The sequence below is a fragment of the Nyctereutes procyonoides genome, unplaced genomic scaffold (assembly GCF_905146905.1).
Source record: "Nyctereutes procyonoides isolate TBG_1078 unplaced genomic scaffold, NYPRO_anot_genome, whole genome shotgun sequence".
NCBI lineage: Eukaryota > Metazoa > Chordata > Mammalia > Carnivora > Canidae > Nyctereutes > Nyctereutes procyonoides.
This window is the reverse complement of record NW_026575140.1, coordinates 8,972,537-8,993,244: the sequence shown is the minus strand read 5'-3', so window position 1 is coordinate 8,993,244 and position 20,708 is coordinate 8,972,537. Positions and strand designations below refer to the sequence as shown.

Genomic DNA, 20,708 nt, shown 5'->3' with positions numbered 1-20,708 from the left:
GGGCTGGGGAGATTTGGTTTTTGGCAAAAGCACCTCTCTGATACATGGTTTGCTACCACACTGTCACTTTGTACACTGCCTGACAAAACAGACACAGAGTGTTCAAAAACAGATCTATATTTCATACCTTTTCCTACTGATTTTATCATTTCAGCCACATACTCATGTTGCTCAAAACTGACATTCATGGATGTTAATTCAAAAGTTTGAGGAAAAAAGACAGTTACCCACTGCAAAATGAAAACTTTCAATGTTTTATTTTTGACTGCAGCTGTTTACAGAAATATAGTTGCGAGTATACAAATGTTCCAATAGAAGCAAAATATCTTTTTAATATTTAACAAGTTATCACAGATAGCTAAAAACATAGATGCAAATGAAATTCCCCCACAGAACAAACTGAAAATATCTGGTGTCAGTGCTCTGAAATCCCAACTATGAAAGCCATATACACAAAAATGTAATCCTTGTATCATTGCAGGACAATGGAAGAAGGCAGTTCAGTGGTTGACCAATGTGCTCAAGCAAAATACAATTAAAAACTTAAATGGCAGAATGGTAGCTAAAGCACTCGAGAAAAGGTTAATGAAATGTCTGCAGTATGTTAATTAAAAGACTAAGTAAAAGAAGTAAATAAAACTCAGTAAAAGTTGACCGAAAAAGGTAGGAATTACTTGGAGCTTACCAATTAGAAGGTGAGCAGATACATTCATTAGCTCAAAAGAAATTAGCTCAATGTCACTGGAATCAGCTTGTAGCTACTAAAGGCATAAACACTTTAGTGCAAGACAGTTCTTAATTGGACACATTAGGCTGATTCCAAAGCCAATCTCAAACATCTGAGATGGTGTGTATGTGTGTGTTGTCCTGAGGTTCATTAGCTAAAATAATAAGCAACCCTATATAAACTATTTCAAACTATTTCAAATTACTTCTGGGGAAAAAAGAGAGCAAGGATGATATGGTTAAACACGGGGCTTTTAAAAGAAAAGAAACACTATAAGTTGGAGTCAAATAGAATTGTGGTAGAATTCTTTGGATACAGGAATATATTACGCAATAAAGTGGGGAAGAGGGGGGAAGGGAACAAAAAAGGAGGAATGTACCTAGAGCATCTCCCCACAGTTTGCCTATGTACTGCCAGCACCAAGGTTTGTAGAGTAAGCCACTTATATTTCCACTGCTAGTATTAAGCAAAGACAGCAGTGGTGACTTTTATAAAATTTTATTTTATTTTTATTTTGAATGTGCATTTTTCTTCCATGAGTTGATTAATTGGGTGATTTGTAAACAGTGGAAGGAAGATTACAGCAATTATGGAGGTGCTGAATTACACATGGAGACTAAAATGAATGGATAAATCTACTTATCTTGTTAGTTTATATTTACCATGAAGCATACGATTGAGAAGGGAGAAATGCCCAGATTATATAATGCACTATCTTGTCCAATATTTATTTTAGTAAATAATGCTTGTCTGAAGTATAAGTTCCGAGAACAGCTATATCTCTACTGCATCAGTTCTCATACAAACCAAGCTACTTTTAAATAAGTTTTATCTATTTAAAAAAAGAAATTAAATAAATAAGGTGCTTTGTTGACCTGGCTAGCCATCTTGTTTAATATCTCAGATACAAATCTAAATACAAGGAATGATGTTCTGAGAGTTGGTCTAGCCAGACCAAAATTGTGGTCTGCTGGTAAAGTAAGAGGCAATGAAAAGAAAGCTTGTATTATCACTGCCCACAATGTACCCATTTCATGGATAAACAGGAGACTTTAGCACCCGTCAATTGTTTTAGCTATTTAAATATCTTAACAATTTAAAGAAATATAGAAGATTGCACCTATGTATTTAAATCAGTCATTTAATGTAAACTTTTTTAGTAAATGGTAGGAAAATGCCAAACTAAGTTAACTGAATTATCAATAACTAAATTGTTTATGTACACAAAACATATTATATTTCTACAGGCAGTACTAAGAATAAATTAACATTGCCAATAAATGATTATGGATAACCGGGTTAAGCTGAATTTACATAAAGAACAATATATATAACTATTTGTATGAATTGGGGGAAAACCTTTCTAGATTTTACTATATAACATTTATACCAGTGGTTTTCAAATTGAGCATACATCAGAATCACCTGGAGGGCTTGTTAAAACACAGATTGCTAGGCCCCATGCCAGAGTTTCTAATTCAGTATGTCTATGATAGGGCCCAAAATGTGCATTTCTAACTAGATCCCAAGTGATACAGATGTTGGCTGGTGGGCTGAGGACCATACTTTGAAAACCGCTGGTTTACACTATTTATGTAGAAACTATATACTACAACGTTTTTATAAACATGACATAAAAAAATACTGGAAGAGAGCTGGTTTTAATTAAGTCTCAAACATATAGATTAGCAAGCTGAACATTTAATATTTCTAAAATGATTTGCTGAAGTGTAATCATTTCTTCACATAGTCAAAGTCTTAAGTCCTACTATAGTCATTTTAGAAAATATTCATATAACACACCAAGCTGGCTATCCAAAATAAAAAGGGACATAAATAGTTAAAATGTATTTATTAAGAAGGAATCGTCACTATACAGCATTCTTGACTTCTTTGGAATGATTAAAGTGCATAATATCTTTAGGGTATTAAGAATATTGCATAAAAGGTTTGCAGTCTTCAGAGCCACTAAGTAAAAGAAATACATGGGGAAAACAGCTCTATGCCAAAGCTACTGCTCTCCTGCCCTCTTGTTAGGCACCCACCACTGCAGTAAGGAGCTAGAATGGAGGCAAAATTGACAAAAACCAGAGGGACACTTAATCCAACTGTATCTTGTTGGAAGGAATCATTATCTTAGTCCTAGAGGGATTCCAATATAACTACTTTATTTCCTTGGACACTATTTTTCATAAAGATTACGAAGGTTCTGACAGACAAGAGGAGCACTACAATGAATTACATGGCCTTGTCTAGTTAGAAAAGTTGACATTACAAGGTTTTACCTAAACTATGTTAGTGATTTTCATCCGTCTAGTAAGATCAGAGAAGATGCTTTAAATACTTCCTTCCTGAAATTTAACTACAAACATTTGTGTACATGGAGTCTCACAGATAATAAAATTTTCATTAGCATTCAGTTAGGAACTATCATTAGTTGGTCAAGATGAAGACATATGTAGATAATTTATATAAAGCCCAAACAGTGTAATTCTATAATCTATTACTTACCCTCCCTCAGAGGAACAATTCTAGCAATGTAACTTCTCTGTTACTCTAAGCCAAAGGGAGAATCCTAGGGAAGTTACTTTCTCTGATGAATGAAAAATAGAGAAAAGAATGGACTAAATGAAAAAATTGAAGTTGGGGCCTAGCGAAATCATTTGTGTATTTGTTTTTGGCAACAGTGTAAAATGAAATTACAAGAAAGGGGCACTCTCATGGTAAAAAAGGCACTTTTCCATAAGCATTTGATCTAGATATAAAATATTATTTTAAAAAAACTTCCTGAAAGAGAGAGTGGAATAAAGATACAATTTTATTAATGAAGGAGGCTAGAATGGCATGAAATCAAGGGGGATTAAATATGTGATTAGAGCACTGGGACAATTCACACAAGTGACATTGTAGGTGTTACTCTGATATTTACTGCATTATGAATACAAATTATGCCCATGACTTAGTTCTAGTGACACAAATAAGCAGAAGAGAAAACTTCTTTTTAGTATGTTACAAGATTCTACTAACCTAACTTACTAGGGCTATGTACTGAGTTATTTTTCTAATAAAGCTGATCTATACAGTCTCTCCACTGAGTCCCTCCTTATAACCAAAGGTGTGCATATACAACATGGCTGCACTGGGTAGGGATGAAGCCTGTGGTCACGAAGTAAAGCTAACAGGACTCACATAATTTTCAATGAATTAGAAAAAAAATCAATTAGGAACCAGGTATTAGAACAGAAATTTTCATCAGAACAAAGAAAAATTCTCAAATTACTCCTAGTATTTATAAGCCATGTTTAATTTGAGGCTTTGATTATTATAGCATTTAACTCTAGCCTTTAATTACTGATCTAAAACATTTAACTTTTCCAAAACAACTGTCCAAAACAGTTTAAATGGTCAAAAGGAATCATTATCTTAGTCCTAGAGGGACTCTGATACAAATTCTTTCTCATTTCCTTTGACACTATTTTTCTAGGCAGATTAGCTGAAGTTCTGATGGACAAATAATGCACTATAATGAACTTCTCAACTATAGCATATACAGTATTACCAAAAAAGAAAAGAGAAAGGGAGGTCCTTCATTAATTCTGCTCTTATAATAAATAGTTCTTTAAAAACCTGTTCTAGGGAGAATGGCAAAAATAGATTTGCACTGACTAAATAACAGCATGATACTCTAATTACAAAGGTAATATGATAAAGCTCAGTAGCAAATATGACTTCTAGTTATCTTCTTCCACGTTGGTGTGGATTTATAATGGAATGACAATAAAGAGTAACACACACATACACACACACACACACACACACACACACACACATAGAGTAAGTTAGAGAGAGACAGATAAGCTCCAAGCATTAAGGTGAGTTGCTAAAAGAAAGAGCAATTGAATGTAACAATATAAAGGAATAAAAGAGGTTCATAGTTTATTTAGGTCCTTCTGCCATAAATAAATTTAATAAATTGTTGCTTCCAAGGCCTTTGCTGGCTCATGGAGTCTATCCCATATAATTTGTAACAGTAATCTGGAAGTTGTATTATTAGCACAAGTATCAACCACTGACCACTGAGCTAACTCTTCAATAAGAAGACAAATGTTTTTTGTAACCAAATATTCAGAATGCTGTACTTAACATTGACCTTTAGGGGTAAGGAACATTTAACAATGGTAAAAAAAGAAAAAAAATCATTATCAAATAAGAATATGGTAGCATAGCACAGCCCTTGTATAAATAACCACAAAATTTATGAAAATAAAAATTGGGTTTTCTGCTCCATCCAATCAAGCCACTACAGTTCAGGTGTATGTTCTGTTCTAAACTTAGATGCCATAAAACAGAAAATTGGTCCCTGGTGACTTGGCATTGGCAATCAGCATTTTACAATGATAAGCCTCTGGCTAAACAACAGAACAGAAGTCAGCACACAAGCCAGTCTTCTTGCCACCACTTCATCCACAGAGCAGTGTTAACAAACATTCTAATTGGAACTTGGTGAACAAACAGACTTCCTGAGTCTCCTGTGTAATCTCTTAGAAAAAAAGTCAGAAAACTCAGAAATAAACGTATTTTATTTCTACTTCCTATTTTTATACCTGCTGGGTAAGCTACCTCTTTATACCTCTGCAGTTAGAGTTTTACATTTTAAAACTGAAGCACTGGATTGTGTGGCTGGTCCTTCTTATAACCTGAACTATACTGGGTAATTTTTCCTGATGGGTGGGGAGAGATGACGTATTGAGGAAAATGCTTTTGGTTCAGAGAATTTATAAAGTAGCTCTGGATATTACAAGATGGGGAAAATGTTATTAAAATTACAAACATGGGTTTTTTTTAGTGTCATTATAAATAAAAGGCATAGAATACAGAAAGCCAATTAATAATAACAATAACAACAATAAAATATTAAATATATAGTGAGCAAGGACTGAATGGCTCATTCTCGTGAAACACCATTTGACACAACTGCCTAGGTGGGTTTCCTTAGCCTGACATCTTGCTGAGTGAAGACCCAGCAAACACACAGTAAGCTGCCTCTAGCCCACTGATAGCATCAAGGAACTGCCCGATGGAATGGCCACAGATGAACAGGTCATTTGTTTCAAAAGATACTTAAATACTCAATAAAGACATAACAAACCCCCCCTCACTGTTATCAGACGCCACGTTGTGGTAGAACATCAGACAAACTCACAAATTTACCACAAAAATGTGTGGCAAAAAAAGAATAGTTTATATATATGTATATATATAAATTTCTATATTTATGCCAATGTACTCACTCAGTACAAATAGCAAAATAGTATACCATTTCCTAAATACAAAATATAGCTTTCCAAAAAAATGAAACACACATTAGATATAAACCATCCAAAACTTGAACGATTGAAAACTGTATTCAAAAGTAAATGACCCAGAGTAGGTCTCTTTCTGAAAAGTTCCCTTCATATCGGCAAGAAGCCTGTACTACTGAAAACGTAATTCAATGCCTCTCAATCAGAGAGAGAAAGAAAGAAAGGGTTGGGGTGGAGGGAAGAATATAGAAGAACAAATCAGAAGAAGAGCACATCTGAAGAACCAAGGAAGACCACAAAAAGGGGGAAAAATCTGGCTGTATAAACAAAACCAACACCACAATTCCACAAAGTTCAACTAAATGTATAGGATAGAAAAAAATTAAAAAACAAACAAACAAAAGTAGCCTTCGACAAACAATTAACAGGCTATTTTTTTGTACACTTAAAAAAAAATGAAACGGACATGAATACCAAAACATCTTATCTACAGATAGAAGCCACACACAATTTGGCCTTAAACTGTATTAACAGCTTTCTACATGCCAAAAGGAAAATAAGACATAAGCATGTGTCCAGACAATAGGTTGTAGTGAGAAGCAGGCATCCCATGGGTGGCAAGAACACCCAAAACTGTATAACTAATGCTACAACTGCAAATTCTGGAGTGTGTAATTTTGCTCTCTATAGATGTAACACAAGTTAATTCTTCATTTTAAGTCAATGACATGACCCTGTAAAGCCTAAGGCTTGTGGGAACCATCAGGTAAGTGACCACTTCAAACTGTAAAGCACTGAGGTGACAAGTGAATTACACTCTCTGCAGTTCAGGGAGAAGGGATGTTTCAAGAAATTTCAGTTTGCCTTTTTTTTTTTTTTAATGTAAATGTATACTGCATCCTATTAGAGGGAAAAATTTGAAGACTTCAGAACAGCACCGTTCATGGAAAAAATGCATTGTTTCTTGTTACTCAGGAATCAGCTCCCCTCATTCCTGAGAGGGTGGCCCCCGCCCCACCTGTGCTGCAGGAGTTGCTGGGTTACCCCAGACCAAAGTGGCCTTTTCCTTTAAGTTGCTACAGGGTCACAAAGCTAGTATATTACTCATTGTCTAAAATAAAGTGAGAAGAGGAGAATAATATAAATGATAATAAAAAGGGAACATCGGTCCACGACGGGGATCAGAAGAAAACACTCAAATTGCTGTGTCAGTTCAGTTTTAACTGCTGAAGGAGGATATCAGAACATAATTTACCACATATTATCCCCTTCATTTTTTGATAGAGCAAGATAATTATTTTTTTTTTTGCACATTTATGGCTAAACCGCTTAAGAGAAATGCAGAAAATTAGCAACTCTCAGAAAAAATAAAATCAATAGCATTTCAGCTCTTTCTAGTTTGTGTGCTGTCTGCCTTTTGTGATAAAGATGCCTCTTAACTGTGCAGAGCTCTTAATACAGCTACTTGTTAGAATGTTACCCCTTCAGTTTCTCCATAAAAACTGACAAAAGATTCCTTCACTTTGGCCAATAGCCGTGCTTCTTATATGGAAGAATCACAGCCTTAGTTTTAGTTACTATGTGACCTTTCCTTTTTCAAAAGCCATTACTTCACTAAAACAACGCAGGAAAGAAAGTATGAATGAAGAACAAAAGTAAACATGACATTCTGAATTACTCTCTAATAGCAATAATAACTGAGCAGTCCAGCTTTCGGATTTAAACTGTACTTTTAGAGAAATAGCGCCTAGGAAAATAGCAACAATTAATTCTGTCAGCTGGAAACTCAAATAGATTCTCAGTCATCACTGTTATTAGGAATATAAAATATGAAGATGTTAACAATGGTGGCTAATTACTGCAACAGGCAGCATAGGTGTGCTCTTTTGCAGTAAAAGTAAAATCTATCCATTTATTCAATCACAGTTTTTCATACTTTGTTTTGTTTTTAAAGTAACAGTTCAAAAATCCTCATGGAATCACATGATCTCAGGACATCTTGGAATCAGAATTTTCTTCATGGAATTTCTAAAAAAGAAGGAGAAGTTGAATATAACTCACTAGGGAGGGAAGCATTTAGAAATTTCCCATTACCTTGAATGACCCCAAAGTATATTACAATACCATAAATGATACCTCATCATATTTATATTTCCACCAGACTTTTCTGACTCAGTATTTCTGGAGGAAGGGAGAAATGAGATGTAACTGTATCTAACATATAGTATGTTCCTTGGATGCTCCGTCATTCCATGGCAAAGAAACTTGGATTGCCTGGTATTAACAACAGGACTACGAGCTATCATTCGAGTAATTTATGCAGATCGAAAAAATACTACCTTGTGAGAAAGCTATATTTCAAAAGAGTAGGGTCTAAAGAGTGGTATTACTTAAGCCCAAATCTGGTAAAAATAATACAATTTATTGATGCTTCTCAATAAAAAAGCCAAAATGTAGTACTTACTCATCCAGTTAAAAGGTGCCAGTCAAGTTGTTCCCTTGGTTTTGCAATGAAACAAGCAAATCAATCTTTTCAATGTTCTGGCTGGCATTTATAGAGGATGCTAGTGAAGAATTCTCTGGCATTTGCTGAGAAAGAAGTGTTGTCACAGGAGGCTGACCCTCATTCTGGGGTTGGCCTGGCTGACTTATGGCCATCAACTGATCTGGCAATGTAGCTGGTCCAGAAGTTAAAAGCTGACTACAGTCTGCAGAGACATTTAAAATAGAGAAGCTACCTGATTAGTTACTTTCCATTAATATTTATAAGAAGATATTTATTAGTTGCTGGGGGAAACTGATTATTGTGCCTACCCAATATAGAACTAGAAGGAAGGCACCTGACAGCCCCATAAAAAGGTTCTCACCGAACAGTACTGGACTTCATCCCAGGTCTCCTCTAAGTGGTATACAACTACAACTTTGCTTCGTTAATCCTAAGTAAGTCCTACACATTTTCTTCGGTATATAAACATTAAAGATGAGTTTTTACCTCCTTGGAAACTACTTATTTTAATTGGCAGAGATATTTTCTGTCATTCTTACTTCATTTTCCTTTCAAGTTTATAGCTTAAAATGGCAAATACCTTCATTTACATTCATGACCACATTTAGTCCTCCCATTATCCTTTTTTGAGTAAGTAGATAATATTACCACCATTTAAGATGTGGAAATTGAAGCTTTTGTAGGTCATGTAACTTGTCCATGATCTCACAGTATGTAAGTAGTATAGTTGGAACTTGAACTCAGTTCTAAGTACACTCTGTGCTCTTAAGACCCCTGTGTTTTGCTTCCTTTTAGTAAAAATAATAATCTGACCATTTCAATCAATAACATTTAAGAAATAAGAAATCAGAAAGAGTTTCTTACTATTTTGAATGCCAAATAAGAACATTCCAGAAGTCTGTTGAGATGAGCCAGGAGAATTCTGTAGTTGGTTCATTGTGCCTCCAGTAGTGTTATGAAATAAAGCAGCCTGTGGTTGAGGTGAAGATGTGGCTCCTTGGATTCCAGGCATGTTGTTCTGAGGAGAATAAAGAGGAGACTGCTGCATGTCTTGTTGGTTCATACTGGTCTGCAAAGCAGACATGGATGCTGGAGAGAGGAACAGTGTTACTTGCTGCTCTTGCGAACTGGGTGACCCTTGGACCAACTGAATCTGAGGAGAACTATGGAACAAGGAGGTCTGTGGTGACTCAGACTGGGTAGGGCCTGGGTTCTGAAGAGAGGAAACTGTAGGCTGGTTCTGAAATTGCATGGGCTGCTGCTCTTGATTCATTGGGGCCATATTATTTTGTTGGTGAAAGATGGATTGGTTCTGTTGCTCCTGATTAGCCATTGGATTTTGACTTGGGTTGAACATCATGTTTGGTGGTGGCTGCTTCTGAGATGTCATTGTGGCCATGGTATTCTGATTACTGAACAAAATGCTCTGCTGCTGCTGTTGCTGCTGTTGCTGCTGCTGCTGCTGTTGCTGCTGCTGCTCCTGGGATGGAGAGTTACTCTGGATAGCGACTATTGAGTGCTGCGACTGGAAGATCGGTCCTTGTTGGTTCTGAGGCATTGGATTAGGAGGCAGGGCGCCCAGGGACACCTGAGGCTGGAACATACCTTGCTGTGAGGGTTGTGCCTGTTCCTGAGAAAGCATAGGGGTCTGGATGTGTGATATTGGAGCCTGCTGTTGGAAAGCAGCTTGCTGCTCAGTGTTAGATGTTGACTGAAGTGGAGAAATTGAGTTTTGAGCTGCAAAAAATGAAATCTGTTCCTCTTGGGCTACTGTGTTACTTTGAAGATTATTCATTGGAGTCTGGGAAAGAAATAGGTTGGCTGACTGCTGGTCTTGAGGAACAGAAGAGCCCTGCAGCACAGCCATGGAACTCTGAGAGTGAAACATTGGAGGCTGCAATTGTTCAGAGGATGTTGTAGAAGTCTGACTGTGGACAATAGGACTTGGACTGTGAAAAATAGAACCTTGAGTTTCCTGGGAAAGGTTCTGAGCATCAGCAATAGGATTCTGAGGATGAAAAAGTGGAGCTTGTGAATGAGAAGACTGTTGCAAAAAATTCCCAGATTGGAGGGACATCATCTCATTACCTTGCTGGAATAAACCATTACCTTGTTGCTGAGTACCATTATTCTGCACACTCATCATACTTTTCGTAGATGAAAAAAGGTTAACTTGAGGTTGACTGTCCCCACTATGTTGCATTTGGACCATGGTCTGAAAGACACTGTTCTGAATCTGCTTTGCTTGTGCTCCAGTTTCTTCTCCATCTCCTGAACTTGATGTCTGAAACATGGTAGTGCCCGGGGTTGCAACCTGCTGTGTGGTGGTTGTAGTAGTTTCATTTCCAGAAACTGCAGGTGGAGAAGAAAACAATTCACACTGCATTTGCATGTCTTCATTGGTAGATAATGCACTCATCATGTGAGAAGTCTGCTGGTAAACTGGAGATTGCTGAAGGTTCCCATTTGCTGATGCAGGTGAAGGAAATAACTCGGACTGGATCTGGGCAGCTGCCTGGCAGATACTCTGCTGCATCTCCATCACCATCGCAGCTGATGATTCCATTACTTGTTGCTGTTGTTGTTGCTGCTGTTGACTGGATAATGTGTTCTCAGTCGGTGGGTGAACACTTTCAGCTCTTCCAGCAATTAAATTATCTGGTCTAGTATGGACTGCTGGCTCCGTTGAGGAAAATATTCCAGGGCTTACACTATTTTGAATTTGACTGACTTGTTGAAAAATGTCTGCACTAAGCTGTTCTTGGACATTCTCATTACCATCTGGAGCAGAAAATAAAACTGAAGATAACTGTTGTTGTGCCTCTAAAACTTGTTGGACCAAGTCAACATTTCCACTGCTGCCACTAGCAGTACTGCCTGTAAAACTTCCGGCTTGCAAATGCTGAATCGTATTCTGTAGCTGACTCACGCTATTTGGTGATGGGAAAATATTGGATGAAATCTGCTGCTGTAAAGTCTGCGCTTGTTCTTGTAGTGGTGACTGCTGCTGTTGCTGGGATGACTCAGTCAGGTGTGACAAATTAACCACTGTACCATCTGATTGCAGTACTTCTCTAGTTGGAGTTTCTCTGGTCTGAAACTGGGTAGCCTGCTGCAGTAGTGCATCACTGTTGGGCAGCTGATTAGAAGCAGAAACTGCTGGAAAGGTACCAGGCTGTGAAATGTCCTGTGTTTGGATAGTTGTCAGGGTCTCTGGGTTGTATGTCTTGGGTTGAATCTGCTGCTGCTTTTCATTTTCAGAAGGTAAGTGGGAAGATGATGATGATGAAAAAGACCCATTTCCTGCTATGTTAGAGATATTTTCTAATGTTTGTTGAGTTGATCCAACTGTCTTTGTAGTCTAAAAAATAAAAATCCCCAAATAATATGTATATATAAACATCAAATTAGCTCATTTGATACTTCAAAAATTATTACTCTGAATATGTATGTATATGCAGGACCAATTTTCCACTCTACATTGTTTTTTCATAAAATGTGTAAGACTAGGATTCTTGGTGACACCATATCTGTCATTATGATATTTCTTTAATAAATATTATAAGCAAAGACAGTCAAACAAAAAACTAGAATAATCAGTTAGTTATTGATGTGCTAAGGACAGGAAGTACACATTAATTCTACAGTTCATGAATTAATAGTAAATTCAAAAATATCTCCATCTTGTGGATCATAGGTAACATTATAGGAGGGAAAGGAGTTAAGTGAAAAAGGGAAAGGGGGTTATAGAAAAAAACTGGGGAAAAAAAGAAAATAAAAATGTCTCCAATTCTGAAACTATTAAACTTGTACTTTCATGAATACCCCACATCCCATAGATCTAGCTAACATTAATCAATTCCTCCCTTATCAAGATATATTGGAAGTCACTTTGCAGGCTATTTTATTGGCATGTTAAAGCATTTATTATGAAAACCAAAACTCATTAACTGCATCCAAAAAGAAACACATGTGAAAAAAAAAAGTAAAAGTAAAAGCACAAACATGGGGAAAAGAAATCAAATTAGCAATTTTTATAACCGAAAAGATGTGGGGCACTAGTCAATGCAGCTTACCTTAAAAATAGGGGAAGATCTTTTTTCTGCTGTTACTTCCATTGGAGTAACATCTTCACTCTTAATCATACTGCTTGATATGAGTGGAGTGATCAGAGCATTAGGAAGAATATTTACCTTATCTAAGTTACAACCAGTAGTTTTCATTGCTGTACACACACACACACACAAAAAAAAAAAAAAGAAAGAAAGAAAAAAAGAAAACTTTAAAATCACTAACATCATTAATTATTTCATTCTATAATATGGTGATTCTTAGTCATGATTTAAATATGTCTATTTTTTGATGCTATGCTGGCAGCATAGGATATAAAAATTGATGTATCAAAATGTGTCTTCCGGGCACCTGGGTGGCTCAGTTGTTTGTCTGCCTTTGGCTTCAGGTCATGCTCCTGGGGTCTTGGGATTGAGCCTGCCTCTCCCTCTCCCTCCCTTTCTGTCTCTCATGAATAAATAAATAAAATCTGGGACGCCTGGGTGGCTCAGCAGTTGAGCGTCTGCCTTCGGCTCAGGACGTGATCCCGGGTCTGGGGATCGAGTCCCGCACTGGGCTGCCTGTGAGGAGCCTGCTTCTCTCTCTGTCTTCCACGAATAAATAAATAAATAAATAAATAAATAAATAAATAAATAGATAAATAAATAAATAAATAAATAAATAAATAAATAAATAAAATCTTAAAAATAAATAAATAGATAAATAAATAAATAAAATCTAAAAAAAAAAAAAGTGTCTTCCCTTTTTTGAAGTAATAGTGGCTTGAGGACTCCTGATAAGAACCTGAGACTGGGTTGAATTCAACAAGCTTACTCAGTTCAATTATCAAGCTATACCCCTCAGGGCCCTTTCAAAGTACCATGAGTTACACTAATCAACATGATCACATATATTATAGTGTACAGCTTAGAAATCTCCAGATTAAAGCTACTCAATTACAACTCCCCTCTTAGCATATGGTTAGTTGCCTGGCAGCATAAAATCAAAACATTTACCAATTAAACTTCCAAAGCCAAACCATCAAGTATTTTCCACTTTCTTTATTCTAGTTTGCAGGAATAGTTACAGATTTATGCTAGGGAGAGTTAATACATAGCAGATAAGGTAGGTTCAATCATTTCATTCTATTTTTTCTCCTTGATCCCTTTTCTTCGACTTTTTGCCTCAAGTCTGTGTTAGTGGCACTTAGTGGAGCCTACTGATACCACTAATGGTAGTCTTCTGAACTGAACACCTAGCCAAATTCTGCACCCAGAGTATACCACTACTTTAAAACCCTATGGAGAGAAGTACAAAATCCCCAGAAGCATAGCTATTAAACTTCTTAATGTGACACTGAGAAGAAATACTGGCTACAAAGAGGACTTTAAAATGGCATATGGTATATATGAATAGGATAGCTATCTTTGTAATAATTTGATTTAAAAATATTTGAAATTTTCTGGTCTTACTTCAACTTGTCTCACAACTAACTGGCTAGAAACAACTCCTATGGAAACTGATTATCTTGAGGGAGGGAAAAGTGCTCATTTAACTTTTGATATCTTATACTTTATTACTTTGAAAACTGGATCATTTACTTATGAGTTCTCAGACCTCTTTTCACTTAGATTCTAACAATACCAATGCAATGCAACTCACAATCCAAGTTTGACTAAGACAGAACTTCGGATCATGTACAAGGCAGGCATTTGAAAGTATTGAAAGACCCATCTCACACGACAATTTGAAAGACCACTGGTAGTGTCCCAAGTTGATCCTGTAATACTCAGTTCCTATTCTTGCTTTTGAACTCTATTAGAATGTGAACTCTGTGAAGGCAGATTTTGTTGTTGTTGCCTGGTGCATAATGGATAACCAATAAATATTTGCTGAATTAATGAAGAAAGTAATAAATGAATCTACTTTACCTTTGTCATAGTCAATTTAGTTTGCTGTGGATTATTTGGTTAATCTTACAGTTCAGTGTTGCATATTTTCATTCTAGTATTTCTGACTTAAAAAGTTCAATATCTAAAGATAAACTTATATTACAGTTCAATGAGAAACTGTATATAAACATCCACTGACAAATACATGCATCACCTACACAGTTACTGTTTAAAATGTCTATATACAATTTTGCCCAAGTTTATTTAGAGGATAATTCTTATTATCATAGTTTTTTCCCCCTTCTGGAAAATGAGAACATGTAGAACAAGTTGAGCAAGGGTCTTTAACATCTCCTAAGGAGACCACTGACAAACAGGTAGGTCTACTAGTGTCGGCTAACAAGAAAAGGACATTTTGTCTAATGCCCACGCAAAGATACAAGTCTATCTATAGCCATATGCACAAAATCTTTCTATGGCCAATAATAATTGAGGTTTCTGACAATCTGGCTGTTTGTTGTTCTAGTTCTATATGTTGTTCTAGTTCCAGCAGTAGCTGGAAACCTGCTGGTGTTACCCATAAGAATGGAAAGTCTTCCCTGAACTCCCTGGTGTGGGTGGCAAGGGATGCTGAACCTACAGAAAAGAAAACATTTTTCCTGGTATTTTCTCTAGTCTGCTGATACTATTGGGCTTCCCATTCTATTTCTGCTAGTGCTGCTAGAGGTGAGAAAGCACTTACATGGGCTAATTCTGCCCTGTGGTTGGTCAAGAACTTCGAGGTTAAGGTGGGCTCCTTGTCACTGGGTGAAGATCTGGGAGACCCTGAGTCTGGTTCACCTTCTGACAATGGGTTGCCTTCTGTCACTGGGTAGATGACTGGGAGACACTTGGCCTGGATCTTCTACCCTTAGGGGGAGGGACAGGAGCTGTTGGGCCTGGGTCTTGCTTTGCTGCTGAGGGAAGGGCAAGGAGATGCAGGGCCTGCTGATGCCACCAGCACAGGTGGAAGGGCCTGTGTGCTACTGCCTGATATGAGGGAGGCGATGGGTTGGATCCCTGGGTTCTGCTGTTCCCACTCCGGCAGACAGACTGACCTGCTGCTTCTGGCTTATGTGAAGCCTGTATTTGGGCCCTCTTTGGTTCTACTGTTAGTATATTGGGCCCACTGCTTCTTGGCAGATGTGGGGTATGGGGTGAGTTAACCATATAGCTGTTGCTATTACAAATTTGAGTGGGGGATGTGCTAGTCCCCAAATTTTGTTAGTGGATCAGCTGCTGTCATTAGATATGAGTCATCCCACTAAGACTCTGCTAGGCTTTGCCTTTCCTAGTCTTTGAGAGCAGGCTGTTCATGCTTATTTATTGATTTATTCTTTCTGTCTGTGTAGGTTGCCAGTTCTGAGTTGCAGACTTCTCTGGTACCTAATTCAGATAAAATGGTAGATAAAAGAAAACCTAGGAAACTCACTTGGTGTCAATTATTTCCAAGGTATATTTAGAAAGGAGGGACAGGGAAAAATAAGTGTATACTATTATGTCCCAGAACCCACAAATATATCTTTAATAGACCTGTAAACAATATTAAATGGCTTGAGAGATGTCACCCTACTTTGCCTTCCTACATTCTCATTATATATTTATGATCCTTTACAAAATTTCAGGCACTGTTCCAGGTTCCAGTGATGACTAAGATGGATAAAGCCCTACTGCCTGGAAATTACATTTTAGTGAAGGGAGGGAAAAATCAAACATATGAAGTCTGTGTATTATGTAAGGGCTAGGGGATAACTTTTTTTTTTTTTATGATAGTCACAGAGAGAGAGAGAGAGAGAGAGAGAGAGAGAGAGAGAGGCAGAGACACAGGCAGAGGGAGAAGCAGGCTCCCTGCACCGGGAGCCCGACGTGGGATTTGATCCCGGGTCTCCAGGATCGCGCCCTGGGCCAAAGGCAGGCGCCAAACCGCTGCGCCACCCAGGGATCCCTAGGGGAGAACTTTTAAGCCAATTCAGAAAACCCACAAAGTAAATAAGACAAACATATTTAACCATCCAAATATCAATGTGAATTTGTAAAGAATAATGGCATTGACAGTTTATGCCAAAACAACTTTTGAACTGTTCTCTCCATCTATGCCGAATAATCTTTGAAATTTAGAATAATCTTTACTGGAAGTTTGTTATCAGCAAGCAGTATTTAGGTGGAGTACAAATATGTTTGTATAAATTAAGATTTATAGGGGAAGAAATAATAGAGTAAGAAAATACAGAGTTGTGGAAGAAATCTAAGTCACAAGCTCTATCAGTTACTAGCTGTGTGACCCTGAGGCAAATCACTTAACTTCTCTGAGCCTTGGTTAATTCACCTGTGAAATGGGTCGAGATATGGTTCCTCCAAGCTTCTAAACCTTTGCATGTAGTTAAAACCAGTGAGAAAAGTATATGCTCTGAACTATTTTTCACTTATCCAGTGAAGCACTCCTTACAAAGCCGAAACTAAGAGAATGCACATCAATACAAGTTGACCCTTGAACAACGTGGGGGTTGAAGCAATGACCCTGCCATACTAGTTGAACATCCATATAGAACTTGACTCCCTCAAAACTGATAGCCAACTTTGACCAGATGCCTAACTGATAACATAAATAGTTGATTAACACATATTTTATGTATGTATTACACACGGTTTTCTTACAATAAAGTTAGAGAAAAGAATGCTATTAACAAAATCATAAGGAAACATGCTATACTGAAAAAAATCTACATGTAAGTGGACCTGTGCAGTTGAAACTTGTATTATTCGAGGGTCAATTAAACTTATCCCTGGGTCCTAATAAACCTGTATCACAGTCTTTGAGCCATCTTTCTAGAGTGTCCCCTCATGTCTACCTGTACCTACAGAGATACTTTCTGGAAATATGCTCTAGAAACCATTAATAGTAGCTTACACTGCACACTTTATATTATTTAATTAGTTGTTTTTTGAAGATTTTATGTATTTGACAGAGGAGAAAGCACAAGCAAGGGGAGTAGCAGGCAGAGGCAGAAGGAGGCAGAAGCAGACTCTCCACTGAGCAGGGAGCCCAATGCGGGACTTGATTCCAGAATGCTGGGATCATGATCTGAGCCAAAGGCAGGTGCTTAAATGACTGAGCCACCCAGGCACTCCTATATAATTTTTATTACTTTTGTGTAAAGGATACATACACAGTTGACTAAAACCAAAAATGAATCATGATACCTCGGCTCTAGATTTAATATCTCACTGAGTGAGCTGTGCAGTCATCCTCCTTACTCCCTACACACTTCCCCCAAACCCTAAGAAATTAGAAACTTATTTTAAAGCAAAAGCTTTCAATATCTTTCAATAATATAATTATTTGGTATCAAATTCTAAAGCTCAATGTAATTGATGGCTATTTATAAGAATGTTACTTAGAAGATTCCTGCCAGAACACAAATTTAAAAGTCATTTATGTTGCTCAGTCTTCATTATTAAAAAATCTCTCAGCAACTTGGCATTACACTAATGCTCTGATTTCAAGAGATCATAAAAATAAGCCATATGTCAAAGAAAACTGTTGGTTCTGAAAGCTACTATTTTTATGTCGTTGGTCAGGAAATCTCCAAATAATGATATAAAATTTAAAATGACAAGTAAAAAATTTAAATCAATGTTTAGTATTCAATTCAATTTTCTATCTTTAAAAAAATTTTACCATGATTTGATAAAACTGTCAAAATCAGGTCTAAATTGTGAAAAACTAATAACATGTGTATGTGTTTGTTTCTTATCCAGTTTTTTAGCCTTTTAAGATTTTGATCAACTAAATCATTTATTACTAAAAATTAAGCATGACATTTACAACCTTTCAACCTTCAACTCATAATCTTATATTAGAATTTTTTTTTTAGAATTTTTTTAAATTTTATTTTTATTTAAATTTCTATTTATTTATGATAGTCACACAGGGAGACAGAGACAGGCAGAGACACAGGCAGAGGGAGAAGCAGGCTCCATGCACTGGGAGCCCGACGTGGGATTTGATCCCAGGTCTCCAGGATCACGCCCTGGGCCAAAGGCAGGCGCCAAACTGCTGCGCCACCCAGGGATCCCTTATATTAGAAATTTCATGTTAAACTGGATTAGTGTCCCATTAGTATGATACACTATGAAAGTACCACCAAAAAATTCTGGAGAGGGATGCCTGGGTAGCTCAGCATTTGAGCATCTGCCTTCAGCTCTGGGTGTGATCCCGGAGTCTGGGATCAAGTTCTGCATCAGGCTCCCCATGGGCAGACTGCTTCTCCCTCTCTGTCTCTGCCTCTGTCTCTCATGAATAAATAAAATCTTTAAAAAAAATTTTTTTGGAGAAAAGCATGGACGGCAAAGTTGGCCAAAAAAAAAAAAAAAAAAATCACAAATATCCCTGACTTTCTATACTGATTAATTAATTATGGTATTATTCATCTAATAAGCATTGTTTATTTTTTTATTTTTTAAAGATTTTATTTATTCATGAGAATACACACACACACACACACACACACACAGAGGCAGAGACACAGGCAAAGGGAGAAGCAGGCTCCATGCAGGAAGCCTGATGTGGGACTCGATCCCGGGTCTCCAGGATCATACCCTAGGCCAAAGGTGGCGCTAAACCGCTGAGCCACCGGTGCTGCCCAATAAGCATGGTTTATTTTTTTTAAATTTTATTTATTTATGATAGGCACACAGTGAGAGAGAGAGAGAGAGAGAGAGAGAGAGAGAGGCAGAGACACAGGCAGAGGGAGAAGCAGGCTCCATGCACCGGGAGCCCGACATGGGATTTGATCCCAGGTCTCCAGGATTGCGCCCTGGGCCAAAGGCAGGCGCCAAACCGCTGCGCCACCCAGGGATCCCAATAAGCATGGTTTAAATAATTTTTGCTTAGATGTGTTACCTTACACACTAGAGCTCAACCTATCCTTCTGTTATTACTGGCTAAGTGACCTAGGGCAAATTTTTAACCTTGGTTTCTTCACCTGTGAAATGAGAATAATAAATTACCTACTTCATAAAGTTTGGAAGATTAAATGAGATAGTGCCAGTAAAAAGTACAGCATATTGCCTAGCACTTAATATATATTTGATAAATGTGAGCTATGGTTATCCATTATATAGATTTGTAAATTTTCCTGTAGTTGAATCAGATAAACTTGGCTGTTTACTTACTATTGCAAAATCCCTCACTAATCTACTCTGGATGTGTTCATGGTCAGAAATTAAAATGGTAAGTTATGTACATGAATGCTGGATTTTGCTACTGATGATATTTAAAAAACACATCATATTTGATTAAATATTTTTAATTTTAAGATTGGTTTTAACTCCTGAATTTCATGGCAGAAAAATATAAATAATGGCTAGGAATTATAAAAATAAATCAATGGGGATTATGTAATTGACATCTCCATCTATAATGGCAAAAAAAGCATCACCACTGAGTATCTAGTTGTGTTAGAAATCCCTTAAGAAAAAAAAAAATCTTGATTTTGGCCCCTCTGACGTCCCAGGTATTACAGGCTGGGCACAGAATCAAGTCTGCAAGCTGGGAAAAAAAAAAAAAAAAAGAATGAAAGAAAAAAAATTTACTCTGTGTTACATTATAACATCCTGAAGGTATCTTCATTGTTTCTTGGGGTTGGCAGGAGTAAATATGATGTCAGAAGGAAGGATGATAACAAGAAATCTTTTTTTTTTTTTTAAAGATTTTGTTTATTTATTTATAGAGACAGAGAGAGAGAGAGAGGCAGAGGAACAGGCAGAGGGAGAAGCAGGCCCCCTATAGGAAGCCCGACATGGGACTCGATCCCGGGTCTCCAGGATCACACCCCAGGATGCAGGCGGCGCTAAACCGCCGCGCCACCGGGGCTGCCCGATAACAAGAAATCTAAATAAACTTTTTCAAAATAGTTCAAATTTCAGTTTCAAAATTTCAATGTCAAATATTAATTTTGGTAGCAAGAAGCTTTACAGACCCTATTTTATATAAATTATTGTATTTTATACTTTAACATTAGGGAATAAAAAACATCAGAAAAATCTCTCCTCCAACATACGCTTTAAAAGAGTTTGTTCATATGGTGAATAATGGGAAATATCAAGTTGGGAAATAAGTCTCTGCATTCAGTAAAGTTAAACAAATGTTTATTTTGTGACATGGAGGATACCGTTAAGTGTTCTAAGCA

The 20,708-nt window shown here is 37.1% G+C and overlaps 1 protein-coding gene across 8 annotated transcripts in view; it reads right to left on the bottom strand.

Moving 5' to 3' along the window:
- Window positions 1-238: 238 nt before the first annotated feature.
- NFAT5 (nuclear factor of activated T cells 5) overlaps window positions 239-20,708 on the bottom strand; it is a 118,791-nt gene continuing 98,321 nt past the window's right edge. For all 8 annotated transcript variants that reach the window (XM_055307042.1, XM_055307043.1, XM_055307044.1 and 5 more), the window contains 4 exons: window positions 12,613-12,761; window positions 9,401-11,897; window positions 8,495-8,738; window positions 239-8,058 (listed from right to left, as the gene is read on the bottom strand). In XM_055307042.1, the coding sequence (XP_055163017.1) occupies window positions 8,503-8,738; window positions 9,401-11,897; window positions 12,613-12,761 (2,882 nt within the window). In that variant the 3' untranslated portion in view covers window positions 239-8,058; window positions 8,495-8,502. The remainder of the gene's footprint in view (window positions 8,059-8,494; window positions 8,739-9,400; window positions 11,898-12,612; window positions 12,762-20,708) is intronic.